A 26,192-nucleotide genomic window follows, 5' to 3' on the forward strand; every position below is an offset into this window, starting at 1 on the left:
TGTCAGTTTTGGTGTGTGTTTATTTTGTTACTGAGAGGAAAGCGTGCAGTACATTCTATCGAAAGGCTTCTCAGCAGCGCGGGTGACGTCAGGATGTTAAGCGAGCTCTGTTTCAATGTGTTTCCCGAGTATTAGATTATAACTTGGCCTATTTTGCAAAAAAAATTATTCTTGTTGATTTCCTTAGTGGCTTCTTTTTAGTTGAAGCCAACATGAGTCCTCACTTCAGCTCTGTATACTGGAGTGGAATAATTATATCCTCTTGAGAGCTGGGTTTGCTAATGTAAACACTAGCGATGCACTTTCACCTTGCGCTTCTCCGGCTCCGCGTCAGTAATGCGTTCTGAGATAACACTGCCATCTAGCGGTTGGGTGTTATACAGTCTGTGCTTTAAACCGAACACAAAGCCACGAATCTTGGATGTAAATAAATAAATATATAAATATCAATACGGCGTTTTTGAGAATCGATACAGTATCGCCAAACATAATATCGCGATATTCACGTGTATCGATATTTTCTTACACCCCTACTAGCTACTGGGGTTCCCCAGGGCTCAGTGCTTGGACCACTTCTCTTCTCCATCTACATGTCATCATTAGGTTCTGTCATTCAGAAACACGGCTTCTCCTATCACTGCTATGCTGATGACACTCAACTCTACTTCTCATTTCAACCAGATGATCCTACAGTCAGTGTTCGTATCGCTGCCTGTCTGACAGACATTTCTGACTGGATGAAAGAGCATCACCTTAAACTCAATCTTGCAAAGACAGAATTACTTGTTTTCTCAACCAACCCAGCACTTCATCAAAATTTCTCCATTCAGCTTGGTTCATCGACCATATCTCCATCAAGGACAGCCAGAAACCTTGGAGTTGTGATTGATGACCAGTTAAACTTCACTGACCACATTACTGCAACAGCCCGGTCCTGCAGATTTGCTTTATACAACATTAGAAAGATTAGACCCTTCCTATCAGAACAGGCTGCACAACTCCTGGTTCAAGCTCTTGTTCTCTCCAGGCTGGACTATTGTAATGCTCTTTTGGCTGGGCTTCCAGCATGCACTATCAAACCCTTGCAGCTGATCCAGAATGCAGCGGCGAGAGTGGTCTTTAATGAGCCGAAGAGAGCGCATGTTATGCCTCTCTTCATCAAACTGCATTGGTTGCCAATGGCTGCTCGCATCAAATTCAAGGCACTAGTTCTTGCCTACAAAACAACCACTGGCTCTGCACCAATATACCTAAACTCACTTGTTCAGACTTACACACCCTCCAGAAGCTTGCGTTCTGCGAGCGAGCGGCGCCTCGTGGTTCCATCCCAAAGAGGCATGAAATCGCTCTCACAGACATTTTCCTGGACCGTTCCCACCTGGTGGAATGACCTGCCGATCTCAATTCGTGCTGCCGAGTCTGTAAGCAACACATAAGTGACCGATCCCGAGTTGCAACATCACTACACGCATTCTAGTAGCAGATAGTCGTGTATGCAGGGAAATTCATCATACCCCTTTGCTTAATAGTGTGGTCCCAAAAAATATTTGTTTGAAGTGCTTTCTGGCCCTTCCCCTTACCCCTACCACTTTAGCCAAAAGAGAATCGAGACACCCCTACCCCTTCACGTGAATGTGCAAAAAGAAGGGGCAGGGGAAAGGGAAGGGCTTAATCTAAGCTCTGTCTGTGAATCCAGGCCTTAATGTGTTTAATTGTGATTAACCATGCACAAATGTGTGCTTGCTTAAATAGATATTTTTAATTAAAAAAACAAAACAATTGATTGACAGAATATGAAGAACATGAAAATCTTCAGGAGTCGGCTCTCCATGACAGTTTGAAACCAGACAAGACAACAGACCAAAAAACACACTCAGTTAAATATCATACAATTATAGTTAATCAACGAAATTCCATAAAATATTGAGGTAATTTTGTGCTTAATAGCGGTGTAAATCGGCACATGTCTCATGATTCAATTCAATTATGATTATCATGTAAAAAAGATTGACTGAAAGAGAGTAGAACACACACATCACACATCACACATCAACATTATGACCATTGGACTGTAAATGATCTCTCATATGTTCTTAAATACCTCAGTATCTGCAGCTGACAGTTTGAACTCTTCAGCTCATCAGAGAGCAGCTTCACTCCTGAATCCTGCAAGTCATTGTTACTCAGGTCCAGCTCTCTCAGGACACAGTTTGAGGATTGAAGAGCTGATGACAAACTCTCACAACACTGATCAGTGAGATTACAGTGAGTAAGACTGAAAGAGAGAAGAACAAACATCAACAGTCAGATCATCTATAAACACACACAGACATTATGACCATCGGACTGTAAATTATTTCTCATATGTTATTAAATACCTCAGAATCTGCAGCTGGCTGTTTGGACTCTTCAGTCCATCAGAGAGCAGTTTTACTGCTGAATCCTTCAGGTTATTGTTACTCAGGTCCAGCTCTCTCAGGGCACAGTTTGAGGATTGAAGAGCTGATGACAAACTCTCACAGCACTGATCAGTGAGATTACAGCCAGCGAGACTAGAAAAGATTAAATAACATTAAAACAATAATGAAATAACAATAAACGAATCTAAAGGAACTTGCCAGTTGTCTGTCCTAAGGAATCTGGAACAAAATATTTTTAACATTCTAGCCTGAAAGAAAAATGAAAAAAATGTAAAGTTCATCACTCATGAATTCAAGTTCATTAAAGTTGCACAGTGATGTTTGAGAAACACTTTTGAAAGTGGATTGGACAAAGCACCATAACACACTTGTAGCCAATCAGCAGCAGGGGGCGTGTCCACTCATAATGGGGGAGGAGAGACAGTGAGCCAATCAACAGTAGGGAGTCTGTCAACTAATGGAGGAGAGAGAGCAACCAAGTCGAAGAATTAAAGAAAGACTATAGAAAGAGAGATGGCTGAGAGACATTACAATAGACAAAAGGTCAGAGGAATATCACCAGAAAAAGAAGGGTTATGATCAGGAAAGAGCTTTATGATGCACGTTAATATTAGATCATATTTCCAGCACTGGAGAGACCTAAGCGGGGAGGCCTGAAAATTGACGCCAATGTTGTTTTGATTTTGCTCTATACATATATGTAACATTGGTAACAAGTAAAATGGTGAAAAACAACAATTCCTTGCTTGTATATACTCCTGTGTACTGTATGTTAATTTTTTTGTTCTCCCTTGTCGTTCTTTCTTCATTATTTTTCTTCACGGGATGAACTTCAAATGGCCTGCAACTTGTCTATTGCTGTTTATAGATGAATTACCTTCAAGCGATTCTAGATACCATATTAACAATATTGTTATTTTTTACAATGGTAGTGAAGTTCCATGCGTGGTTTTGCCTGTGGTAAATGTTATCACAAACTAAATGTAATACTATGGAAGACAAAGGGTTAATTAGAGTCTCAGTAAGAATATTCACATTTTAGGCCCTACCCTTTAAAAATGAGTTTTAACATTTTACATATGTTTCTATTTGTGTTAATGAAAATAAATTTATATCTGCATTCCAACTCAAGCTACTGCTACTGTCAAATGTCAATTTTCAAAATACAAAACATGTATTATTATTAATTATTTTGTTGTTGTTGTTGCAGACAGTCTATCAGGAATCACTCTTATAGTCAGATACATTTCCCCAACTTTTGAACACTGATCTGTTCATAGCAAAATGGAAGAAGACGGTTCTTAGGCACAGTGTCTGCACCCACATAGCCATACATTGAAAGTATGTTTCAGTTTTTTTTTTTTAAATCAAGATTAGTTTAGTTAGCATACACTTGGTGCATGTCTTATAAAATATTAAAAATATAAACGTCTGGGATAAAGAGAATGGTAAAGTTGGGAGAATATCAGATGTGTATCAGGGTATTGGATCCGTGCATTCAGCCTTAAAGTGACAGCAGCTGTGTAAAGAGCTTTGAAACTTATATACAAGTATTTAAATGAGTTTAAGTTAGTCGTATGCTAGTATGTCAGATGGAGCATCACTGAATGGCTTAAACCATGATGACAGTGTGCATTTATACAAAAATAATAAAATAATGCATTGGCATAAAAAAGGAAATTTACTTTTATACTTAAGTACTTTTGAAAACAAATAATTCTGTACTTTTACTTGAGTAGAAACCTGTTTTTACAACTTTCACTTGTAACGGAGTAATATTTGACCAGTAGTACTTTTACTTAAGTAATATAGTTGTTTACTTTGTCCACCTCTGATATGGGCAGGTGAGATCTGTTTTCATTTTTTCTCCAAAACCGTGTACAAGCAAATGCTCACGGGATGATAATCGTGCATGTCAATATCGCAATAAACTGTCATACCGGTATACTGTTGCAACCCTAATTGTCGCTATATGATAAATTAAAATAAGCTGATAACATCACCGTTTTCTCCAGAACCACTGTACAGACAAATCAAATGTTGTTGCAAAATTGTCCTGTTAAACACTGTGAAGCTGCTTTGAAACAATCGTCATTGTAAAAGCGCTATAAGTAAAGTTGACTTGATTTGACTCCACGCTCCCGTCATATGTCCAGTAGTGGAAAGAGTACTGAAAAAGCATACTCAAGTAGAAGTACTGTTACTTGCCAAAAAATGTAATTTAAGTAGAGTAAAAGTACCTATCCTAAATACTACTCAAAGTAGGAGTAACAAGTAGCCCTTTTAAAAGTACTCAAGAGTAGTGAGTAGTGAGTATTATGCTGTGAATGTTAGTCCACCTTATACCCTGCAAATTAAAAATGTAGCTTACTCTTTTATGGATGATTCTCAGTAAGAACAAAAAAACATATCACCAAAACATACTTCAATATTTATTTAAATTTAAATTTTTATTTTTGACTGTTAGCATTAAAAATACAGCCATGGAAGGAGGTCACGTGACGTGCTCATGAACCTAGTCGCACTTGAGTAGAGCTCCGTATTTGGCCCCCTTTGTTTTTGTAGATTTTTCATTTATTTTCAAGTTTTATTCATTAAATGTACTGTGCTAGATGGCACACAATCGGAAACAACAAGATTTGTCGCCGTCATCTCCGATTAAGAAGAACTCCAAGACACCGAGCACGACTGACGCGGTTGATAAAATGGCTGACACTGTCGCACGCTTTGAGGACATTCTAAAAACTGATTTGACAGCGATGCGGAGTGAATTTTCCTCCCACATGTCAGTGGTCCAGTCGCTATGCTCTAAACTCAATTTTCTAACGGGTGAGATGCGGGAACAGAAGAAAGTAGTCGCGGATCACGATGTGCGAATAGCCGCACTTGAACAACAGGTGGTAGATCTACAAGATCGCAACAGGCGCAGCAATCTACGTCTGGTTGGATTACCTGAAGGTTCCGAAAAGGACGACCCTATCGGCTTTTTGAAAAGATCGCTGCCGACATGGCTCCCATCTCTGGCGGGCAGAGAGATTGAAGTGGAACGAGCGCATCGCCTGTATACAAAAGGTTCCTCCGATCGCGCTAAACCACGGGTCTTCATCTTTAAACTTTTGAGATATACAGACAGGGAGCTCATTCTACGGGCTGCTAGACTTCATGCCCCGGTGAAAACAAGTGACGGAGCAATGCTGTCCCTCTTCCCAGACTTCTCTCCTATGACTGCAAAAAGAAGAAGTGCGTTTGCACCAATCCGGAGGGAAATGATGGAAGCTGGCATCCAGAATTTCCTTCTTTATCCTGCAACGTTGAAAGTCATTCTCAGCCAAGGCGAACCAAAAATGCTGTACTCCCCAGAGGAAGCGAGACATTTTCTCAGTAGTCATTCAGCAAATAACTACCAGTGAACTTTAGTTGGACAAGACAGACGTTGACAAGAAGAAGAAAAGATGTGCTAATGTGTCAGGTGACTGTTTCGTATAGTGCTCACCTCACTTGATTTTATATGACATAAGTATCCAAATCACTAACCATGCATATTGTATTTTCTCGCTTGTGTGGCATTTCTGCTAGTATACATTTTCATTTATTTACCCCTTTTTTTCTTTTTTTTTCTCCTCTTTCATTTACCCTTTTTTATTTACTTATTTATTTTAAAATGTAGTTAGATTATTGGCTATATATGCATGGATTTTTTTTTTGATGGATTTGCTACCCATTATGTAAGTATGGGGCCAAAGTTGGTGCTTCAGTAATGTGCAGGTTTCTGTTGACGCCACGGATTGCTTTAAGTGGGGTTGGTGGATCAAGGTTTGTTCTTGTTGCGATCCACCATTGTTCAATTGAAATTGGTTATGTTTCTTCAAATGGGGACGGGAAGGTTGGATGGTAGACTCAAATGGTTTCATTTTCTGAGTTGTACATTGTTATATCAAGCAGCATTTCTATCTGATACTCATGACTGAGCTTAATATTTTGAGTTGCAATATTAATGGCCTAAATGGCCCTCATAAACGCACAGGTTTTTTGGATTTTTTGCGAAGACGAAAGATTGATATAGCTTTAGTTCAAGAAACCCATTTGAAAGAGGAGGATGTACGCAGGTGCAATAATAAGTTTTATGAAGTGGTATCTCATTCATCTACAGATACTAAAACTAAAGGTGTCTTAATATTGGTGCGGAGGTCTTTAAAAATCACTATTTTGGATAAAGGCAGTGATTCAGATGGTAGAGTAACACACATGAAAACAGCGGTGGAGAATAGGAATATCGTATTTCTTTCAGTTTACGCTCCATGTATCCCTTACCCTAATTTCTTCTCTTCACTTTCAGTTTATCTCCTGAAATTCTCTGACTCTGAAATTGTAATGGGTGCAGATATGAATTCTGTAATATCACATTCTTTAGATAGATTGGGACCAAAGGAATCACACTCTCAAGCTCTTTGTTCTGACAAACTTCATCCTCGTTGGTTGATATTTGGCGATTATTAAACCCCTCAGCTAGATCATTCACTTTCTTCTCTGCCACTCATAAATCCTATTCACGAATCGATTATATGTTTATCTCTTCCTCTTTATCCTCAGCTGCTCAAGAAGCGGATATTTGCTCCCTATCGATATCTGATCATGATGCTAATTTTTGTAGATTATCTTTGGCCCCTCGGTCATCTCGGGCCTCTAGGTGGCGATTTAACGCTAAATTGCTACAGGACGAAAGCTTCTGCAGTCAGTTCAGGAATAAGTTTTATGAGTTTACTGAAATTAACCGAGGCTCAGTAGACGATCCTCGGACACTCTGGAATGCGGTTAAGGGTTTCATAAGGAATAACTATTTCATATGCCTCTTTTCTTCAGAAAAAAGACACAAAAGGATAGTAGAATTGGAATCGCAGCTTCAGAACTTGACAAGAGATAATCAACGTTTTTTCTCAGATAATACACTTAGTAAAATCACGGCGGTTAGGACCGAACTTAATTCAGTACTGAGATCTAGGGCAGAATTTTTGATTCAAAGATCTAGGCAGAATTATTATTTTCAGGGGAGTAGACCAAGTCATCTTTTAGCATTGAGATTACGCAACAGTGAAAAGTTTGCGAATATTCCTGCGGTGAAATCCCAATCTGGGGACATTGTGAAAGATCCCATAGAGATTAATAGCACTTTTCGCTCTTTTTATTCTAACCTTTATACTTCATCTGGCGGTGAACCTGACTCATCTGCTCCCTTTTTATCCAACCTGAAATTACCTTGGTTGTCGGATTCAGATTCTGAATATCTGGCCGAACCGATTACTCTTCAGGAGTTGGAGACAGCAGCTAAATCTATGAACAAGGGAAAATCCCCAGGTATAGACGGTATACCAATTGAATTATATACAACTTTTTGGTCTGACTTAGGCCCTTTAATGTTAGATATGATAAACTTTTCAGTTACTCAAGGTTCATTACACTCATCGATTAACATAGCTATAATTTCTCTCCTGTTAAAAAAAGACAAAGATCCAACTTCCTGTTCTAGCTATCGAACACTTTCTCTAATAGGGACAGATGTTAAATTGTATGCTAAAGTGCTGGCCCGGCGTTTAGAGAGATTTATGAATAGACTAATACATTGTGACCAGACAGGCTTTATTAAATCTCGTTCCGCTTCGGATAATTTGCGCAGGTTTTGTCATATTGTTAATTCAGTGATAATGTTGACTTCCCCTTGCGCAGTATTATCTCTGTATGCGATGAAAGCTTTCGACCAGCTAGAATGGAACTACTTGTGAATAGTTTTGAAACATTTGGGTTTAGGATCAACATTTATAAACATGATTAAAGTTTTGTATACCAACCCTGCAGCTGCTGTCCTTACAGGGTCAGTTTGTTCAAATCCATTTGTTATACATCGAGGTACTCGTCAGGGTTGCCCGCTTTCTCCTTTGTTATTTGCCTTATCCTTGGAACCCTTAGCTCAAGTGGTCCGCCAATCAGAAACTATTGCCCCAATAGTTATCAAGAACACATACCATCATATTTCATTGTTTGCTGACGACATCTTATTGTTTTTGGAGAAACCGTCACATTACATCCCTCATGTGTTAAATTTATTTGATCATTTTGGATCCCTCTCTGGGTTTAAAATTAATTGGAGCAAGTCATGTTTACTCCCACTAAATTTTAAAGCTGATCCCACACCCCTATTCGTATCTATTCCGGTGGTTAAATCCTTTAAGTATCTGGGCATAGATATATAAAATTATTTAAAAAAAAACCTGAATAGTATTTTACTGAAAGTAAACTTTGACTTGGAAAATTGGTCCCGTCTCCCAACTTCCTTTCATGTTCGGGTATCGGTGGTTAAAATGAACGTCCTCCCACGTATTAATTTCTTTTCATCTATGATTCCTCTTTCTCCACCTGCTGGTCACTGGAAAAAACTGGATGCATGTGTTTCTCGTTATATATGGAATGGGAAACGTCCTCGAATTAAGCTGACAACTTTACAGCGTTCTAGATCACATGGAGGTCTGTCTTTCCCTAATTTTAGACTGTATACTCAAGCCTTTTCTCTCCGCCCTTTAACAGTCTGGTTTGACCCTGATGCTTCTGTGTCATGGAAAGCAATTGAGGAATCTATAGTCTATCCCTATGAATTGAAACATCTTGTTTTCTCCGGGGTTCCACTGAGGCAGTGCAAATCCAAGTTTGGTCCAATTATAACTCATCTCATCTCCACTTGGAGGGAAGTGGAAAAACAATCACATCAAGTTACAATCTGGCATAAACATTCACCAATTTTCCACAATAATAATCTTTTGTCAGGCAAGGCCCCATTTCACTGCCCGCATTGGACTCAAAATAAAGTTAACACTCTGGGAGATATATACGATGATATGGGTCTAAAATCATTTCAGAACATTAAAGCCCAATATAATTTACAATCTTTTTTTTATGTATTTGCGTATAAGATCGGCCCTTCGGGCCTATGGGGTGCCTTGGGACTCCCATTTACCTCTTCACCCTTTATGTAAATTAATCCTTCCTTCTGAGAAATCTCCCTCTTCTGTTTCAGTTATTTATTCGTATCTTCTCGAACATCTATACAAAACCTTATCTATTACAACTGTTTGGGCCAGGGATCTTAATGAATAATGTGGACTTTGTATTTTCGGATCAGGTATGGAGGATGTTTAAGCTGTCTTCAAAGAACCCCAATCATCAAATGATACATTGGAAATGACCTCATAGGGTTTACTTGACCCCTATGAGACGTTTCTATATGAATCTGTTCTCTTCTCCTAAGTGTAATCTTTGTTCTGAAGGATCTTTAGGCACATACTTGCATTTTTTCTGGGACTGTCCTTCTCTCTCACCCTTTTGGACTCAGCTCTCACAGGACTTATCATATTTTTTGGGCTCTGATATATGTCTCTCCCCACGCCACTTCTTTTTTAATGATTTTTGGAACCTTACTTTATCCATTCAACAAAGATCCTTATTGTTGGCCGCACTCACAGCGGCAAAAAAAATGCTAGTTAACCGCTGGAACCCTCCTCACACAATGGACAGACGAACATGGTCAGTGTTTTTGTTGGACATTATATCGATGGAACTCTCAACTGCTCGCATGCATGGAGCTAATATCAAGACTGTAAATGTATGGTATGCTGATTTTGATACTGTGTCAACCTTTTTAACATCTTTGTAAAATAATAATTTTAATTTAATTATTATTGTTTTAATCATTTATTATCATTATTACTATTTTTACCTTTTCTTCTCTTCCTAAATTCTATGTTTGTATTTAATTTTTATTATTGAAGTCTACCAGGGGTGGGACAGGGTGGGTTCGGTTCAAGATTTGTATGGTTGTTTTTTGCTTTGTACTTCTTGGCAAAAAAGAAAGAAAAATAACGCAATAAACAGTTGTTAACAACAAAAAAAAAATACAGCCATGTAATATTTGAGACATCAACCAATAATCTGGTAACATTCATTCACTCATCCTTTCCAATCACCCTACTACCTGTCCGCTTGATCCTAAACCCTCTCACCTCCTTCAGGCTATTTCTTCTTCAATCACTTCTGCACTCACTCACATTGTCAACACTTCTCTGCACACAGGAACCTTTCCCACAGCATTTAAGCAGGCTCGGGTAACCCCACTGCTTAAGAAACCCTCTCTGAATCCAACACTTTTAGAAAACTACAGACCGGTATCCCTTCTGCCTTTCATTGCAAAGACCCTTGAGTGAGTTGTGTTCAATCAACTCTCTATGTTTCTTGAACAGAACAACCTCCTGGACAACAACCAATCCGGCTTCAAAAGCGGCCATTCGACTGAGACTGCCTTGCTCTCGGTAACTGAGGCACTGAGACTGGCAAAAGCAGCTTCCAAATCCTCAGTGCTCATTCTGCCGGATCTGTCTGCTGCTTTTGACACAGTTAACCACCAGATCCTCCTGTCAACACTTAAGAAGACGGGGATCTCAGGAACTGCTCTCCAGTGGTTCAGGTCTTACCTCTCTGGTAGGTCCTACAGGGTGTCATGGAGAGGAGAAGTGTCTAAGTCACATCATCTAGCTACTGGGGTTCCCCAGGGCTCAGTGCTTGGACCACTTCTCTTCTCCATCTACATGCCATCATTAGGCTCTGTCATTCAGAAACACGGCTTCTCCTATCACTGCTATGCTGATGACACTCAACTCTACTTCTCATTTCAACCAGATGATCCTACAGTCAGTGTTCGTCTCGCTGCCTGTCCGACAGACATTTCTGACTGGATGAAGGAGCATCACCTTCAACTCATCTTGCAAAGACAGAATTACTTGTTTTCTCAACCAACCCAGCACTTCATCAAAATTTCTCCATTCAGCTCGGTTCATCAACCATAACTCCATCCAGGACAGCCAGGAACCTTGGAGTTGTGACTGATGACCAGTTAATCTTGGAACATACTCTGCAAAAACAAAGAAATTTGTTCGTTTTCTCGAGGTGGCAAGAACAAGAAAAAAGTTCGCTCTGGCCAGTACATTCCATACTTCCCGAGAAAAGCAGGTGCCAATCATCTGTGTTTCTCTGCATTAACCAAGTTCTGCTCAGGCGATGTGTCGAAAACAACCTGCGAGAACTCCTGAACCAGGGCTGCGAAAACAAAATGTCGTAAATTTTTTCTTGCAAAGTATGTTGCAGCCTTTAAACTTCACTGAGCACTAGGGGTGCAATGGATTGCAGTTAATCCGTGATCCGTGCGGATCACGATCCACTGTTTGGAACGCACGTGACCCGCGGATTAATTGCGTTTTTTTTTTTTTTGTGTGGATTCATCTTAATTGTTTAGCGTTCGCAGAGTAAAAGACCGTTTCATTTGCCGATATTGCTTTTTAAGAATTTTGTTCCTTTAAACTTGCCGAATTTCAGTGAAACTACACACAGCAGTTGTTTACGTGAAGGCATAATCAGTCAACAATGGCTAGCGGAGGAGCAGAAGAACTTGAAAAGCCTCCCGCATCATTCACATCGCATGTATGAGAGCATTTTGGCTTCCCCGTGAAATATAATAATGACGGAAGGAGGGCGTTGGACAAAACTGTAACAGTAACGTTACTGTGGCAGCATGAGAGAGCCGTATGAAAGTGGCATTACATCAAGTATGGCTATCTGAAGCGACACTTGCTCACACACAGCGTAGTCTGTTTGCAGTGCGTGTTTTTTTCCGTACCATGTTAACAGATTACAGTTTTCACACTGCACGTAGTGTCAGTCCGTCAGTGTGAAGTGTGGTGATCGTTTCTGCACCGAGTTTGTTTTGCTGTGCTGGATGCGCTGAATTAAAGGGACAGCGCTGTCTACATTAAAACAAACATGTATTGATGTGAAAAATCAAGTAATTTCCCAACATATGCATATAGCCTAATGTAAGTGTACTCTGTTTCAAAGTCAACACATGGCTTTTTGCCTTGGGTAAAGCAAGAAAAATGGCTTTTAGCTTTAGGTAAAAAAGTGAAATAATGGAGAGCACTCTGGAGGTGAAAAAAAAGTTCCTTATGAACTGCAGGATTTCTTTTAAAAAGATTTTTAAAAATGAAAGAAAAAACGAGTTTGCTGTTTTTGTCTGTTGTAATTTAAAATGTTTGTTATTTTAACATAGTCTAGCTGGTTTCTAAGGTACTAGAATATAAAAATATAAAGTAAAGCATTGAATAAAACATTGTTTAAATGTAGTGTGTTTAAACATGATATCTATAAAAGTGTAGACCTACAAAGAGAATTGCAATGATGACAAGCCATGTTCAGTACCAACTTTTGGATTTTAATAAAAATAATGATTGTGTGTTAAACAGGCGTGAGGTCTTCTCTCTCCCCGGAGAATGTTGACATCCTAATCTTGTTTGTGATCCGAACAAGATTAGGATGTCAACATGATCCGATCTGTGACTAGTGATCCGTGATGTGATCCGAACCGTGAGTTTTGTGATCCATTACACCACTACTGACCACATTACTGCAACAGCCGGTCCTGCAGATTTGCTTTATACAACATTAGAAAGATTAGACCCTTCCTATCAGAACAGGCTGCACAACTCCTGGTCCAAGCTCTTGTTCTCTCCAGACTGGACTATTGTAATGCTCTTCTGGCTGGGCTTCCAGCATGCACTATCAAACCCTTGCAGCTGATCCAGAATGCAGCGGCGAGAGTGGTCTTTAATGAGCCGAAGAGAACGCATGTTACGCCTCTCTTCATCAGACTGCACTGCCTGCCAATGGCTGCTCGCATCAAATTCAAGTCACTGGTGCACGCCTACAAAGCAGCCACTGGCTCTGCACCAATATACCTAAACTCGCTTGTTCAGACTTACACACCCTCCAGAAGCTTGTGTTCTGTGAGTGAGCGACGCCTCGTGGTTCCATCCCAAAGAGGCATGAAATCGCTCTCACGGACATTTTCCTGGACCGTTCCCACCTGGTGGAATGACCTGCCGATCTCAATTTGTGCTGCCGAGTCTGTAGCCATTTTCAAAAAGCATCTTAAGACACATCTTTTCCAACTGCACCTGACCAATAAAAACTAGCACTTAACTATCATATTAAATTTTCTGTTTGTTTGTTTGTTTTGGCGGGGGAAAAAATTGTTTGTGTACTGTGGTCGATTAACTGAGACTTCTTGGAGCGCTTGCAGGTTGTTGGCCTTGTTTGTTTCGTTGCTTCTATTGCTCTCCCCTTTTTGTAAGTCGCTTTGGATAAAAGCATCTGCTAAATGATTAAAATGTATATGTAATTTATGACAACCATTGTGTAGAGGTTTTCTTGAGGTTAATTAAAAAAGGTTGCAAAGCTTGTACATTAACACTTGCATTAAAAAAATGGATAAAAAATAATTCTTTTCAAAGCTCTTTCTTTTCAAGAAGCATTCTTTGTAGCTACTGGTTTAATTTCAATTAACATTTTCTCTGTAAAAAGAATATAAATCAGAATCAAGTAACTCACAGTTTTCACCACTGAATATTTTTGCTTGCAAATAAAAAATAAACCTGATTTAAATATATATATAATGTTTTCTAAAAGTTATTTGCTATATACAGGTCCTTCTCAAAAAAATTGCATATTGTGATAAAAATTCATTATTTTCCATAATGTAATGATACAAATTAAACTTTCATATATTTTAGATTCATTCCACACCATCTGAAATAGTTCAGGCCTTTTATTGTTTAATACTGATGATTTTGGCATAAAGCTCATGAAAACCCCAAATTCCTATCTCAAAAAATTAGCATATCATGAAAATGTTCTCTAAACGAGCTATTAACCTAATCATCTGAATCAACTCTAAACACCTGAAAAAGATTCCTGAGAATTTTAAAAACTCCCAGCCTGGTTCATTACTCAAAACCGCAATCATGGTTTAAGACTGCCGACCTGACTGCTGTCCAGAAGGCCATCATTGACACCCTCATGCGAGAGGGTAAGACATAGAAAGACATTTCTGAAATAGGCTGTTCCCAGAGTGCTGTATCAAGGCACCTCAGTGGGAAGTCTGTGGGAAGGAAAAAGTGTGGCAAAAAACGAGAAGAGGTGAGCGGACCCTGAGGAAGATTGTGGAGAAGGACCGATTCCAGACCTTGGGGGACCTGAGGAAGCAGTGGACTGAGTCTGGAGTAGAAACATCCGTGCACAGGCGTGTGCAGGAAATGGGCTACAGGTGCCACATTCCCCAGGTCAAGACACTTTTGAACCAGAAACAGCGGCAGAAGCGTCTGACCTGGGCTACAGAGAAGCAGCACTGGACTGTTGCTAAGGGGTCAAAAGTAGTTTTTTCAGAAGAAAGTGACATTTTGCATGCCATTGGGAAATCAAGGTGCCAGAGTCTGGAGGAAGACTGGGGAGAAGGAAATGCCAAAATGCCTGAAGTCCAGTGTCAAGTCCCCACAGTCAGTGATGGTCTGGGGTGCCATGTCAGCTGCTGGTGTTGGTCCACTGTGTTTTATCAAGGGCGGGGTCAATGCAGCTAGCTATCAGGAGATTCTGGAGCTTCCATCTGCTGAAAAGTGTCACACTGGAGACTTGGAAGTAAATGCCCACGGCCAGGATTGGAGAAGATTTGCATATCTAATGAGCTTCAGCTCCCCTGTCAGTTCAGTTCACATGAGAGAGGAGAGATGAGGGAGAAGTGGCAACCGGAATGATTCTCTCGATCACAGGGCTCGTAAACGTCTTTATCAAAAGGGGGCTTTATCATTAGGGCTGAACGATATGGACAAAATTTCATATCTCGATTTTCAGGCCAGATATCTCAATATCGGTACAATACAATATGACTATGTGTTCGGTGAAAACCAAGCATTCCTCAGAAAAACAAAAATATTTTAAGCCTACATTTAAAACATTTGTGTCAGAAAATGTATTGTTTTTTAGCCTTTCGCACGTACGATCACACCGGTGTAATCAGAGACCGGTCCCTGAAGCGAATGATCAAGTGCATCACGATCGGAACGCTCAGAGCTGTCATATACCACAACTTTTCAGTGTTTTCAACCACATACTGTTTATTTTAGGTTTCAAACATATAAATTCACATAAGTACTAAAAAAAACAATACATTTAGAGTTTGTAAAATACACACTGATGTCTATGAAAGAGGTAATAATAATCCTTTCCATTATAATTCAACTGGATTAGATGAGTCGGTGGGCGGGGCTACTGGATTAGATGAGTCGGTGGGCGGGTTACTGGATTAGATGAGTCGGTGGGCAGGGCTACTGGATTAGACGAGTCGGTGGGCGGGGCTACTGGATTAGACGCGCTGCAGAGCCGTTTCGTCGTGCAATGACGTCAGTACGAAGCACAAGACCGTTTCCTGGGTCTGGCGTCTATAAAAGCTTTTCTTTGACTAACAAGGACGTTTTAAGCTCTGAAATTTACAGGATTTTCTTATATTACCATGACCTTTTATATATCAGAAGCTCAAGGGAAAGTTGATTTCTCAATTCATCACCCCTTTAACTTGACTGACTGCTTCATTTCCACATTAAAATAATCTAAAGGCACGTCACGAGCCCTTTAAGACTCTGAGCTTGTTATTTAGGAGAAAACCTCTCATTATTTATTATTAAACATGATTCTTCATTAGTGAAATGAACACTCACAGAGCTTTTCTGCAGTTGATCACAGCTGGTATCAGTCTTCTTCTGCCCTCATCTGATGTGTTGTATTTCCTGAGGTTCAGCTCATCCAGCGGCTCCTCTGAGATCTGAAGCATGTAGGCGATTGTTGAGCAGTGAGATGGAGAGAGTTTCTTCTCTGAGTGTTTGTCTGATTTCACAAACTCCTGAATCTCTCTGGACAGAGTCTGATCTTTCACTTCCAGCAGACAGAGGAACAGATTGATGGATTGATCAGCTGAGAGTTTAGCTGAGAGTTTATCTTCATCTTTGATCTTCTGTTGAATGAACTGTGTGATTCTCCTGAAAGCCTCTGAGCTTTCCTCTGTGTGTGTCAGTAGATCCTGTAAGAGTCTCTGATTGGACTCCAGAGAGACGCCCAGCAGGAACCGCAGGAACAGATCCAGCCGTCCATTCTCACTCCTGAGGGCTTTATCTACAGCTGATGTTAGTAGATCATACAGAGAGTCTTTACTAGACCAGTAAGATCTGAATTCATGCAGTGTTTTCTTGTTCTTGATCACGTGAGAGTAAAACTCATAGAAAGCGGCGAGAAACTCCTGTAGGCTCAGATGAATGAAGCTGTAGACTTTCCTCTGATGAATCACAGATTCCTCCTTAAAGATCTCAGTGCAGATCCCAGAATACACTGCGGCGTCAGTGACGTCTATGCCGCTCTCTCTCAGGTCCTCCTCATAGAACATCACATTGCCCTTCATCAGCTGTTTGAAAGCCACTTCAGCAAGTTTCACAATCACTTCTCTGTTGGACGGCAGGAGTTTCTCTGGATCTCTCTCTTCATACTTCTGATTTCTCATGTTGATCTGAATCAGCAGGAAGTGGATGTACATTTCAGTCAGAGTTTGAGGGATTTCTGCCCTCAGATCTTCTTCCAGGAGCTTTTGAAGCACAGTGGATGAGATCCAGCAGAAGACGGGTATGTGGCACATGATGTGGAGGCTTCTTGCTCTTCTGATGTGGGAGATGATTCTGCTGGCTTGATGCTCGTCCCTGATTCTCTTCCTGAAATATTCCTCCTTCTGAGGCTCATTGAATCCCTGAATCTCTGTCAGACGGTTGATGTATTTGGAGGGGATCTGATTGGCTGCTGCTGGTCTGGAGGTGATCCAGATGAGAGCCGAGGGAAGCATCTCTCCTTTCATGAGCTTTGACATCAACACATCCACTGATGAAGTCTCAGTCACATCAGAAACTTCCTTTGACATCAACACATCCACTGATGAAGTCTCAGTCACATCAGAAACTTCCTGATCGTCTGGAAACCTCAGTGTGATTCTGCTTTCATCCAGACCATCAAAGATGAACACAACTTTACACTCCTCATAAATCCTTAAGTCCAGATCGTGAAGTTCAGGATGAAAGTCCAGCAGAAGTCTGTGAAGACTGTACTGATGATCTCGGATCAAGTTCAGCTCTCGAAAAGGAAGCACAAACATGAAATCTACATCCTGATTGGCTCTTCCTTCGGCCCAGTCCAGAATGAACTTCTGCACAGAGACGGTTTTTCCGATTCCAGCGATGCCTTTAGTAAGAACAGTCTTGATCTGCTGTTTTTCCTCACGTCCTGGTTCAGCTGAGGCTGTAAAGATGTCATTGTAGTAGATTGGAGTGTCTTGTGAGTGTTGTGTTCTGGCTGTTTTCTCCATCTGTAAAACCTCATGTTCTTCATTCACTCCTCCTCTCTCTCCCTCTATGATGTAGAGCTGTGTGTAGATCCTGTTCAGGAGGGCTTCATTCTCCTGGAGTTTCAGTCCCTCAAATAATCTCTCATACTTGTTCTTCATGCTGGTTTTTTGTCTGTCTTTGACTCTCTGGAGCTCATCATTCATTGGTTGAGGAGACTCTCCAGTCGGATCATCTCTATCCTCTCTGATCAAACAACAATAAAGAACAGGTTAAAATGTATGTAAAATAAACGATTTAAATATATAAATGAAATTTAAAATACAGTAAATCAATACAGATTTCAATCTTGTATTTTCTATGTAATTAATGCATTCGTGTCAGTTTCAGTTGAACACTTTTCACAATGCACATTGATCCAAAGCAGCTTCACAGAAAACAGAGAAGTAGAAAAACACAGAGAAAAGGAAAACCGTGTCTTTCAATCCCCCAGCAAGCAGCTCAAGGTGACAGAGACCAGGAACAAACTCACTAAGAGCTTTAAGAGATGATGAAGAAACCCAAACCTCATCCTCAATCTGACACCAGAGATTCTGTTAGACTAGGGCCGGGCTATATGGAGCAAAATATATATCTCTATACGATATATCTCGATATCTTTACAGGAGTCTATGCTTATTAGGATTGACAAGTCACCTCACTACTTTGCTCTGAACAACCATAAAAAAACGTTACGGACTTTACCATTACGGACGCTTCATATTAAATCATGCTTATGACTTATTAGCCTACTGTAATCAGGCATAGCCTACTGTATATCTGTGCATATCCAATCATCGCAATAATCTTTGCGCTTTGTTAGTTTTAATACGGAAAAAGGTTTTATCTTTCAAGTTCGGTTTAATCTGTATCAAAATTCAAACAGTAGATGTCGCTCTCTCTACTAAAGCGTGACTGAGCACCTCAGTGTAAGCGGCAGATCAAGCGGATCATGTGCACATGCCAGCAGCCATATCACCCTGTAGCCCAAGACTGGTTTCCCACTGAAGCTAAGCAGGGCTGAGCCTGGTCAGTACCTGGATGGGAGACCAACTGGGAAAACCAGGTAGCTGCTGGTAGAGGTGTTAGTGAGGCAAGAAGGGGGTGCTCACCCTGTGGTCTGTGTGGGTCCTAATGCCCCAGTATAGTGATGGGGACACTATACTGACAAAGAGCACCGTCTTTCGGATGAGACGTTAAACCGAGGTCCTGACTCTGTGGTCGTTAAAAATCCCAGGATGTCTTTCGGAAAAAGAGTAGGGGTGTAACCCTGGCATCCTGGCCAAATTTGCCCATTGTCCTCTGTCCATCATGGCCTCCTAATCATCCCCATATCCTGATTGGCTTCATCACTAGGTCTCCTCTCCACCAATCAGCTGGTGTGTGGTGAGCGTTCTGGCGCAATATGGCTGCCGTCGCATCCGAGCACTGTGTCTCATAGGACACACAGGGAGTCGCGTTTTTCCCTCTTGGTTAAAACATGAATTGACCTATTCATCATAATCCTGTGATAGAGCTGACAAAATAATAATAATGATATTGCAATAATTTTTAAATGTTTTCAAATAATATGCCATCATTTTGACTCACTTTGACTATGTACTTTGAACTGCATAAACTGGCGGAAAACCATGCGATCAGTTAGACACAAATCATAAACTGACCAGATTGCGACTGCGAGTGCGTCTCACACCAATAGTACCTGACTGTGGGTGAAACCTGCGATTTAAACTCCTATGATGAACATTAATATTTCTTTATGAATTTTAGCAAGCAGAGTGTGTTAGAAGGAAAATCATGGTCTGTAAACGGAGTCTTGAACAACGCAAGTGCTTGTCAACATGATAAATAATCCTAACCTGGTCACGGATGCCGCCATGTTCAATGAGACAACACGCGAGGAGAGGGGGAACAAAAGCACAGAGAAGGCAAACAAGAAAAGTGGTGGAATCAGAGTTAAATGTAACAATATATGTTATTGTTATACGATATGCGATATATACGATATGTTAAAATCCATATCGTGTTTAAAAAATATCTCGATATATTTTAAATATTGCTGGGTACACACCAAAAGATTTTTTACCTCTTATAAGATTTTCAAAATTTCATAGACCACAAACATGAGGATAAATAATCCTAGATTTAACCGTTTTGCTCCTATATTGTGTGCCATGATGTGACAAAGACACACAACCAGAGTCCACACTGTAAACACAAGAAATCTTGCAAAATCTCATGAGACATCAGGCCGGCGACACACTGCAAGCGTGGCGTAACCAAGCGGCTCCTCCCGCGGTCTCTCTTGAAGCCGATACGGAAGTAATGTAAACTGCAGTTCATCGACTGGCCACTAGGGTCCAGAAGGAGCAGAATCTCATTGAGCCCCATGTTAAAATGCCCAATTTTACAGCAGAAAAACACATGTTTACAGCCTAGTACAAATTGTGCTTTTGGTCTATATGGCTAATTTTGCCCTTGATGACAACTGTGAGGGGGGAATTTTTTTATAACTCATTCATTTACATTATATAATGCCTTAAAGTTCTGCATAATTAAAGGTGTGGTTAATTGGAGTGACAGGTGGATCGCCATTTATCCGCTGTCTATAGTCATCGCGTCACCTAAGCTCCGCCCATGTCCCGCCTCTTTGCCCATTTTCTGTAATCCGGGAGCGATGACGCACTAGCAAGATGGCGACGGCCAGCTCGTCTCTACTTTACGCTTCAGAGCAGCTTATCGGAATCCTATGGGTGACGTCACGGATTATTCAGCCATATTTTTTACAGTCTATGGGCGTGAGCTTCTCGGCTGTTAGAGATTGCACACTGTCTGTGTGGCGTGCATGTTAGAAATAGAACCGACGCCTATTTTTCACACGACACGCAAGAATGTTGGAAGCGTTTCCAAGCAAAATAGAATAGGAAAAGATGTTTAGATGTTATTTTGACATGAATACATATTAATAAATTAGATTTTGATGTTTGAAAAGTCTTTAGGTTGTGACAAATGCAGATCTAGCTCATTTAAATAAATAATAATTATCAATTTTCAAATATTGCACGTCAATACAGAACGAAATATTCTGCAGCCTATTTTGCCATCAATCCCATAGATATGTATGGTCTATACTGCCGAGTGCCAATGTTGTCTTTGCTGTATCAGTAGGCTATATATATATTAACGTTTAATATGAAGTATAGGCCTTCCCTGTACGTCACCTAGCAGCAGCACCGGTCAGACACGCTTTTGGTGTGCAAAGACATAGAAAACACCACGCAGCTGTCCCATACACACAACAGAAACGCCACACTTGCAGTGTGCAGTGTTGTGCAAGTTACTTCCAAACTGTAATATATTATAGATTACTTATTACTGTTATTTAAAAGTAATTCTTTACATTACAATATTAATGTCTCAGAATTGTAATGCGTTACATTACTCCTGTATTACTTTTGAGTTACTTTCACCAAAATAACTACAGAAGTAGCTCTTAACATTCTAAGATGTAGGCTACCAGAGAGCATTTTACATCCAGTAGAAGGCGATATGATGAACCATAATGACTGTGGCCTATCCAGGCAAACAATAGAGAATTGGCTCAAGACAATGCAAGAAATCATGACAGACAGAATCACAAACTTTCCAATTCCAATACTGTTATAAGTATTGTAGAGGTTAAGTGATTATCTGGCAATATCTGGGAAATAGCTTAGGTTTGTTCATAGACACAACAGAACTGTGTGTAAACTCTAAGTTATGACAATATGCGCATTTGTTCTTTTCTTATTGTTGTGACATCGATAGTTATTTCGGTTTTAGACAAAGGTTGCATTTGACTGCATTTACATTTGACTAGCCAACGTTTTTGTTCTTATCTTTGATAAACTCTAAGCAATGCGCATACGTCCATCTCGCGAATGTACAGTAGAGATGTGACCGTGGGCACATTTTCCCACAGGTTAATCAAAGTGTGATGTGACAACACCGGTAATAATGGTATCTAAGCTTTTAAACCACTAATTCTATCTAACCAAAAGGAACATGCGCACTGCCGCTCAGGCATTAATAACGGGAGTGGATGCAAAGCGAGTGCTTTCAAAGAATTCCTATGAAAGTTAAGTTTTCATATGAACTGAAAACGCCATATGGCCAGTGCGCGCACACCGTGAATAACAGCTCATCAGTAAACGCGTGCTCTGTGCGGCCAAGCAGATTTTAGTTTCGGTTTAAAATTAGCCTATAATTCTTAATGAAAAACAATACACAATTACAAACTCCCTTTATTAGGCGCTTTTACATTTCACTTTGAAACCAAATCTTCTGCGATCATCTGTCAGCTCAAGATCTGACTCCTGCTGCGACGCTCGTTCGGATCATTAGGATATAGCAGACACGAGACACCTTCAGTTGTTTTTTTTGAACGGCCTGTTCTCTAACTGAACTAAATTACTTTATTACTATAAAAAAATCAAAACCACGGTGTGCAGTAGTCTTATTCTGTCATCTTCACCCAAGTGTTTAAGTTTGGCTCAGCAGCGCGCGCCTCGTCTCTCGTCCGTTCTTCGACGCTCTCACCTGTCACAGACACGCCAGGCTCCCACGTCACAGTCACACAGCAATCACCTGAGTTCTAATCACGCACACCTGCAGCCCATCATCACTCCAATCACCAGCAGCACAAAAGGCACACAAAAGGTCACTGTCCGGTCTCGTTTGCAATAAGGTACTAACCTCTTATGCTTACCTTAAGGACTTCCTCGAAGATACTTACGCTTCTCCAACGTCATCTCCCAAGTCTCCAGCAATCTCCTGTGTCCAGCGTGTGTGTTCCGTGTTCTCCATCGTTCCCCTCCTGAGCCTCTCCTACGACCTCCAAAGTGCACCCTGAGAACTCAAACCAAAGACATTCACCATCCTGTCAACATTCTGTCAAGTTATCACTCTACTGGTTGCTCAATAAACCTGACTCACTAACATCTTGTCTCTGTAGTGTCTGTACCCCGTAACAGAAGACCGGACCAACACCGCGAGCACCAGTATGAGTCACCCGGATCCCTTTCAAGAACTGGTGGATGCAGTTCACCGCGCTCTACCCTCCAGTCCACCATCCTCAGTGCCGGCAAGCGCTTCCGCATCCACCAGCACCACTTCCACGTCCCCGGTGTTCGCCAGTCCCATGGCCAAACCAACGCCCTTCTCTGGATTGGCGGAGGACTGCAGCGGATTCCTCCTACAGTGCTCACTGGTCCTGGAGATGCAACCGCACCTGTACCCGAACGATCGTGCCCGTGTGTGGTTCATTGTGTCCCAATTGAGCGGCAAGGCACTGCGCTGGGCGGAAACATTGTATTCCCAAGATAATGCCATCGTACAATCATTGTCAAGTTTCCTTTCTCACTTTAAGGATGTCTTCGAAAGCCCGCCTGGGATGCTTCAGTTGGTGAGAAATTGTATCATTTAAAGCAACATGACACGTCTGTAAATGAATTTGCTTTACAGTTTCAGACCTTGGCCGCTGCCAGCGGGTGGAACGAGGAGGCTCTTCTCACCACCTATCGTCAAGGGCTGGATCCAAGTGTGCAGTTGCATCTCGCTGCATACGAGGATACCATCGGGCTCGAACGCTTCATCCAACTTTCCATCCGCTTCGCCACTCGTATGCAGGCGTGCCTCGAAGAACACCAGGGCCAGTTCCCGAGCCTGCCGTCCCTCTGCCGATCAGAATCCGTCAGCCCTCCAGAACCAGTATCTAAACCCATGCAAGTGGAGAATGCACGGTTAACCCCAGCAAATTGGAGGAGACGGCTAGGGCAAGGATTTTGTTTATATTGTGGAGTGCCGGATCATTTCATCGCCAAATGTCCCATGCGCCCTCCTCGTCCTTTGGTGAGTATGATCTACCCTTCTTCATACAAGGGTCAGCCATTAACCACAGTTGTGATTGTGAAAATGCCGATGTCTCCTTGCCAGTCTCTGCCCTCCTCGACTCCGGTTCCGCTGGGAACTTCATCTCCGGTGCCCTCTGACATCAGCTCCACCTCCCGATGACTCACACTCCGTCCACCTACCAGGTTGAATCCATAACCGGAGTGGATTCAGTGCTTCTCCAGCTGCCTGTCTGCACTTCCTGTTCCTTCCATGTCTCATTCCAGGAGGCTTCCCGTCTGTGCTACGTCCATCGAAAGCCCCATCAAGCAGCGCTCAGTGAAGATTCCACCCTGCTTCCCTTTAGCGATGTTTTCTGCCCTCACCGGGCTTCCAAACTGCCTCCCCATCAGCCATGGGACTGTGCCATTGATCTGCTTCCAGGTGAGCCAGTGCCCAAGGGGAAGATCTACCCCCTATCCCTGCTGGAGGAGAAAGCCATGGAGGAATACATCCAGGAGGCACTCAACCAGGGCTACAACCGACCATCTACGTCCCCTGCTGCTTCCAGCTTCTTCTCCATGGCCAAGAAGGACGGAGGCTTGCAGCCCTGCATTGATTACCGGGCATTAAACAAGATCACAGTAAAATTCCGTTATCCCCTTCCTCTCGTCCCCAAAGCGCTGGAACATCTCCGTGGTGCCACTGTTTTCACCAAGTTGGACCTCTGCAGCGCGTATAACCTAATCCGGATAGGTGAGGGGCACGAATGGAAGACGGCCTTCTTTACCCCTACTGGCCACTACGAGTATTTAGTCATGCCTTACGGACTAGCTAACGCCCCCTTCGTATTCCAGGACTTCATTCAAGAGGTGCTCCGGGAGTTTCTCCACAAGTCCGTATAGGTATACATTGACGACATCCTGATTTACTCTCAGAGCTTGGCCGATCATCGCCACCACGTTGCGGAGGTCCTGCAACGCCTGAGGGAATTCCAGCTCTACTTGAAAGCCGAAAAGTGTTCCTTCCACAAGCCCTCAGTGCAGTTCCTTGGATACAACATCGATAGCAGTGGCATCCGGATGGACAAGGAGAAGGGGATGCCACCAGGACCTGGCCAACTCCTTCCACGATTAAAGAACTCCAACGTTTCCTAGGTTTTGCCAATTTCTATAGAAGATTCATCCAGAACTACAGTATCATCTCCAGTCCACTCACTCACCTCCTGCGCAGTAAGCCCAAGTCTCTGTCCTGGAGGCGTTTGAAGACCTGAAGAAAACCTTCATCACCGCTCCCCTCCTAGTACATCCAGGTCCTATCAAGGCCTTCGTCATGGAAGTCGATGCCTCCACCACAGGAGCGGGAGCGGTACTCTCGCAGCATCAGGGGATGCCCAGTCGATTCCATCCATGTGCCCTCTCCTCTCGGAAGTTCAACCCGGTGGAGGTCAATTACGACATCGGGAACAGGGAGCTGCTTGCCATCAAGCTGGCCCTGGAGGAGGGAGGCATTGGCTGGAGGGAGCTCAACATCCGTTTCTGGTATTAAGAACCGACCATAAGAACCTTGAGTACTTAAGAGATGCCAAACGGCTTAATCCGCGCCAAGCCCGGTGGGCGCTCTTCTTCACCAGGTTCAACTTCTCGATCTCCTATCGCCCCGGGTCAAAGAATGTGAAGGCTGACGCCCTCTCCCGCCTTCACGCTCCCGAAGAATCCTCTGAGAGGTCAGAACCAGTCTTGTCCGACAGGATATTTGTGAGCCCCATCACCTGGTCAGAGGAGACCCTTCCCTCCTCCAATGCCTCCGCCAACGCCCACCAGGACTCCAGTATATCCCACGAACACAGCGCACTCCCCTAATTCACTCTGCTCACACATCATTGGGCACTGGCCACCCAGGGATCAATGAAACCCTCTCGCTGCTACGAGACCGCTTCTGGTGGCCCAACATGGCAGGAGAGGTTAGAAGGTACGTGAGAGGGTGCCAGGAGTGTGCCATCTTGAAGAGTCCCTGGCACCTCCCTGCCGGTAAGCTCCTTTCCTTTCCCAGTTCCTAATCGGCCATGGTCACACCTAGGGGTGGATTTTATCACATATCTCCCAGTGTCCGATGGCTACACATGCATCCTTGTGGTTGTGGACAGATTCTCCAAGTCCTGTCGGCTCATTCTCCTGAAGGGCCTGCCCACGGCCCTAAAAACTGCAGAATTAATATTTAATGTGATTTTCAGATACTACGGAATCCCAGAGGATATTGTGTTGGATCGAGGACCACAGTTCATTTCCCGGGTCTGGTAAGCATTCCTGTCGCTCCTAGGTGTGACCGTAAGTCTCTCTTCTGCTTATCATCCATAGATGAATAGGCAGACGGAGAGGAAGATCCAGGATATCGGCAGATTCCTCCGTACCTTCTGCCACGGCCACCAGAACTCCTGGAACCAGTTCCTGGGTTGGGCCGAGTACGCCCAGAACCCCCGTTCATCAGGCTACCACAGGACTCACGCCCTTCCAGTGCGTACTGGGCTACCAACCTCCCTTGTTCCCCTGGTCGGGGGAACCATCGGATG

The 26,192-nt window shown here is 42.3% G+C and overlaps 1 protein-coding gene and 1 pseudogene across 3 annotated transcripts in view; one reads left to right on the top strand and one right to left on the bottom strand.

Moving 5' to 3' along the window:
• Positions 1-26,192, bottom strand: part of LOC137040859 (NACHT, LRR and PYD domains-containing protein 3-like) — a 128,127-nt gene that overhangs the window by 25,823 nt on the left and 76,112 nt on the right. Inside the window, exons 3-8 of one of the 3 annotated variants that reach the window (XM_067416597.1) lie at positions 19,125-19,164; positions 18,447-18,454; positions 17,338-17,904; positions 16,058-17,289; positions 2,379-2,552; positions 2,102-2,275 (exon numbers count right to left, since the gene is read on the bottom strand). In XM_067416597.1, the coding sequence (XP_067272698.1) occupies positions 2,102-2,275; positions 2,379-2,552; positions 16,058-17,289; positions 17,338-17,904; positions 18,447-18,454; positions 19,125-19,164 (2,195 nt within the window). Of the gene's footprint in view, positions 1-2,101; positions 2,276-2,378; positions 2,553-16,057; positions 17,905-18,446; positions 18,455-19,124; positions 19,165-26,192 lie in introns of those variants that run through there. The other 2 variants (XM_067416600.1, XM_067416601.1) reach the window with 2 other exon arrangements.
• On the top strand, positions 18,718-18,834 carry LOC137042285 (5S ribosomal RNA; annotated as a pseudogene).

The sequence above is a fragment of the Pseudorasbora parva genome, chromosome 15, assembly GCF_024679245.1.
Source record: "Pseudorasbora parva isolate DD20220531a chromosome 15, ASM2467924v1, whole genome shotgun sequence".
Lineage (NCBI taxonomy): Eukaryota > Metazoa > Chordata > Actinopteri > Cypriniformes > Gobionidae > Pseudorasbora > Pseudorasbora parva.